At 47.4% G+C, this 4,641-nt stretch overlaps 1 protein-coding gene across 1 annotated transcript in view; it reads right to left on the bottom strand.

Moving 5' to 3' along the window:
* Positions 1-3,301: 3,301 nt before the first annotated feature.
* Zp3 (zona pellucida glycoprotein 3) overlaps positions 3,302-4,641 on the bottom strand; it is a 9,353-nt gene continuing 8,013 nt past the window's right edge. Inside the window, exons 8-10 of the mRNA XM_031391167.1 lie at positions 4,353-4,444; positions 4,091-4,227; positions 3,302-3,513 (exon numbers count right to left, since the gene is read on the bottom strand). Of these exons, the coding sequence (XP_031247027.1) occupies positions 3,302-3,513; positions 4,091-4,227; positions 4,353-4,444 (441 nt within the window). The remainder of the gene's footprint in view (positions 3,514-4,090; positions 4,228-4,352; positions 4,445-4,641) is intronic.

Here is a 4,641-nt window from a genome sequence, read left to right as displayed (position 1 = left end):
AAAGAAAAAGAAAAAAGAAAAGAAAAAAAAAGTTAAAAAAATTACTGCCTCAAGAAAATACATTTTTTCAAAATATTTTTATTTTATATATATGAATGCTCTATCTGCATGTCCACCTGTATCCCAGAAGCGGACATCAGACCCCATTATAGATGGTTGTGAGCCAACATGTGTTTGCTGGGAATCAAACTCGGGACCTTTGGAAGAGCAGCCAGTGCTCTTAAACACTGAGCCATCTCCCCAGCCCACATTTATTGTTTCTTCAAGACAAGGTTTCTTTGGGTAGCCCTAGCTCCCCTGGAACTCACTCTGTAGACCAGGTTGGCCTCGAATTCAGAGATCTGCCAGCAAGTACCTTTGCCAGTTGAGCCATCATCTCCCCAGCCTGGTCTAGTCTATCTTTGACAACTCCTTGGCCTTTGCTACCAATCACACTGCTGGACAACACTGGAATAGCAAGGCCTTCCCCTCTGCAGTGGACCAAGAGTCAATCTTGCTCTCTATATACATAGACACCTAGAGTCATGTGATGACACAAGCTTATAATACTAGCACATAGGAGATGGAGGTGGGGATCGGAGGAACTCGAGAATTTAAGGCTAGTCTTGGTTTCATGAGACCTCATCTCAAAAAGTTGGGAAATCAGTCTCGCGCATTCGAGGCAAGCCTTCTGCTCTTAACTACAGCTCCGGCCCAAGCTCAGTCATGACCTGCCTTCAGTGTGAGCCTCCTCCCAGCTGCTATATATATTCCAGCATCTCCTGGTCCCCGTAGGTCTACACCTAACAACTGTGCCTAGCAGGCAAATGTGCATTTGGCCCATTAAAGCCCTGAGTGTCAGTCGCATCAAGTTGTTAGAAAGGCTAAGCAGCTGCTGAGCCTAGTGGCACAGGCCTGGAGCACGCTAAGAAGCACTTGGTCTAGCTCTTGAGAGAAAGAAGCAAACAGACCAGGAAACCCAAGGTTGTCCATAGGTATGCCAAGTCCAAGTCTAGCTGGGCTACATGAGATGCTATCTCAAAGGAAAGGTGATTGGAAATGGAGCTCAGTGGTGGAGCATGTGCTTAGCATGTGCCAAGGCCTTGGATTCTATCCAGTCTCACAGAAAGGCTGTGTGCCCGTCGGTGGTGCAGATCTTAAATCCCAGCACTCCTAAGATGGAGGCAGGCAGATCCGAGTTTGAGTCCAGGCTGCTGGTCTACAGAGGGTGTTCTGGAACAGCCAAAGTTACGCAGAAACCATGACTCAAATAGCTAGGCAAAGTGGTAATCGGCCCACTAAGTGGGGCTTCAAAACCTGTGGGAGGGAAGTAAATCTTCCCACTGGAGATGGGAGGGAACAGACTTAGGAATAAAAACAAGGGGGCTGATGGCAGGCAGTGGTGGCCCATGCCTTTAATCCCAGCACTTGGGAGGCAGAGGCAGGCAGATTTCTGAGTTCAAGGCCAGCCTGGTCTACAAAGTGAGTTCCAGGACAGCTAAGGCTACACAGAGAAACCTTGTCTCAAAAAAACAAAACAACAAAAACAAAAACAAAGACAAAAAAACCCCAAGGGGCTGGCAAGATGGTTCAGCGGGTAAGAGCACCAACTGCTCTCCCAAAAGGACCCGAGTTCAGGTTCCAGCAATCACATGGTGGCTCACAACCACCCGTAATGAGATCTGACGCCCTCTTCTGGTGCACCTGAGGTCAGCTGCAGTGTACTTATGTATAAGTCATTGGGCTGGAGGGAGCAGGAACTGAGGGAGCAGAGTTGACTGGAATGAGCAGGGCCAACCAGAGAGCAGAGGTCCTAAAAATTCAATTCCCAACAACCACATGAAGGCTCACGACCATCTGTACAGCTACAGTGTACTTACATAAATTTTTTTTAAATATTTATTTATTTAATGTGAGTATACTGTTGCTGTCTTCAGACACACCAGAAGAGGGCATCCGATCCTATTATAGATGGTTGTGAGCCACCATGTGGTGGCTAGGATTTGAACTCAGGACCTTTGGAAGAACAGTCAGTGCTCTTAACCACTGAGCCATCTTTCCAGCCCCAAGTAAATCTTTCTTTTTAAAAAAAGGAACAAGAAGAGATGCTGGGGCATTTCATAATGGGATCAAAGGAAATCGGAAATCCCATCCAACCTTCCTGAGGCCTACCAGAGACTCCCCAGAACCCACAACCATAAACCCCCCAGAAATTCTACCTTATACACCTTGAGGATCACTCAGAACAATTATTTTGACAACCTAATTGAGACAATATCTTTCAGCTTTGAGCGATAGATAACTCTATATAGAATTTAAGTTTTTAATTTATATCTATGTGTCTCTCCACACATAGGCCGCACACATGCAGGTACCCATGGAGGACAGAGGAGGGCAAATCCCCTGGAGCTGGAGGTACAAGTGGATGCCAGCATTATTTGGAACCAATTGATGTGGGTGCCAGGATCTGAAAGAGGAGCAAGAGCTCCTAACCCCTGAACATCTCTCCAGCACCTACATATTTCTCAGTGCTTTGCTTCCACATTAAGTGTGTATACTAAGTGCATTCCCAGTACCCATGGAGGTCAGGAGGGCCAATCAGATTAGCCGGAACTGAAGTTATAGATGGCTGAAAGAGCCACCGTGTGGGGCCTGGGAACACAAGGGAGACAGTGTTCTTAATCACTGAACCATCTCTCTATGTAGCCCCATATATGTTTTATTTATCTATTTAGTTATTTGAAACGGGGTCATGCATAGCCTAGGAAAACCTCCAACTTGCTCTAAAACCAAAAATGACCCTGAACTCCTGATCCTCCTGTCGCTATCTACCCAAGTGTTGAGATCAAAGGCATGAGGCACTACTCCTGGCTTTAGACAGGTAACTTTCCATCTGCTGACCTGAAGAAAGGGAGCAAGGAGTCCCCTTTCCATCCTCACCCCACTGGAGTCAGATCCGTGGAGCCAGCATTACAAGATTCCTTGATACCCTAAGAAGTCAGTCTGGCTGGGCTACCTGGCTCTTTCAACAGCTCCCATCTCCATATCGATCTCCTTGGAGTCACATCATACAGCTACTCCTGGGCAGCTATGCTGCCCAAAGCAGGATCTACAAGTCTATGTGAGTATACGAACCAGCTGAGACTCTCAGCATCTAGATGGCTGCTCACGGGAGGTCCAGCTGTTCTTACTGCATCATGCTATTAGCACACCTGTGCCATTCGATGTCCAGTCACCCTGCCCCGATACAACCACCAACAATGCCACCCTGCCCCATCTCAGACATAGGCACTAAACCACACTCAGAACCGAGTTTCTTCTTTTATTGCGGAAGGGATACAAGGTAGGAAGTGGAGCGACACTTCCTGGTGACACCAAGGACAATAGCAGCCAGAGTCAGGAATGCCATGGTGACCAGGCCTAACCCAAGAGCCATGGAGGTTTGAGCAGAAGAGGTCCAGCCCTCCACAGTCTGGTCATTAGCGTTTCCAAGGACTATCAGGGGCCCTACAGTGACATCAGCTTCATCGGTCACTATGAAAGACCAGAACATGGAGAAAAGTTTTGTCTCGTGCTTAGTGCTGGAGGTCCTCAGGAATGTTAGACAAGAGCTCTACTGGCGAATCATACTTCTAAACCCCTCACTGGAGGATTCTAGGCAGGGGCTCTGTCACTAAACCTTTCTCCCAGCCTTTCATGTTTGATTTCTTGAGACAGGGTTTTCCTATGTTGCCCAGGCTGTCCCTGAATTGCGATGCCTTTCTTAGCCTCCCCAAGGACTGGGATGACAAATGTAAGCCACTCTCAGCTCTTAAGTTGAGTCTAGTTCCCAAGGATTCAAAAATCGCTCTGCCTCCAGTGGATTGAATAAGGTATCACCTGATACATCCACATATCCTCTCTTCTACTCCATAATGTCTTGAGAGAATCTAAGGACTGACAAGACCACACCACAAGCCCCTGGGAAGAGACACTCAGCACTCTCCCACCACTTGAGGTTATCAAGATCTATCCAACTCAAGACATTCTCTAAGTCAACCATCTCATGGAGAAAAAGGAAGTCGATGTCTTAAAGAGGAAGAGGAATAAGGGTCCTGTGTCCCCGACATACCATGCCTGCGGTTTCGAGAAGCAAGCTTGGACCACTGGTAGGGTCCGTGGATCAGGAACTGTGAAGAGCTTGAATTACTACAGTTGGCGTGGCTGCAGCAATCACAGATGTCAGCATCGCCCTCTACTGGTAACCAACTGAGTAACAAGACAAAAAAGCTTACTTAGCTCAGAAAGGACAGAAGTTTGCCATTGTGTAATCGAAGAGAAATCGATGTGAATAGCCTCCGGGTGCCCACACACACAAAGCCTGGTCTCCTCACCTCTGCGAAGTCTTGTTGAATGAACAGGCTTTGTTAAGTTTGTCAGGGATCTGGTTAGCTGGTGCGACTTTGAGATGGCAGGTGATGTAGAGCTGAAAGAGAGTTGCAAGCAGGCTGAGTTTGAAGAGGTGTTGACGACTTTTTGAAAATTTTTGCAGGAAGCCAGATGTGATGGCATGGCATAGCATTCAGGAGGCAGGGCGGGCAGATCCCAGTTCAAGACTAGCCTGGACTACAAGGCAAGTTTCAGGCCAGCCATAGCCATGAAATGAGATCCTGTCTCAAAAAA

Source organism: Mastomys coucha, unplaced genomic scaffold (genome assembly GCF_008632895.1).
Source record: "Mastomys coucha isolate ucsf_1 unplaced genomic scaffold, UCSF_Mcou_1 pScaffold22, whole genome shotgun sequence".
Taxonomy (NCBI): Eukaryota; Metazoa; Chordata; class Mammalia; order Rodentia; family Muridae; genus Mastomys; species Mastomys coucha.
Note: the sequence above shows the minus strand (reverse complement) of the source record. Positions and strands in the feature narration are given on the sequence as shown.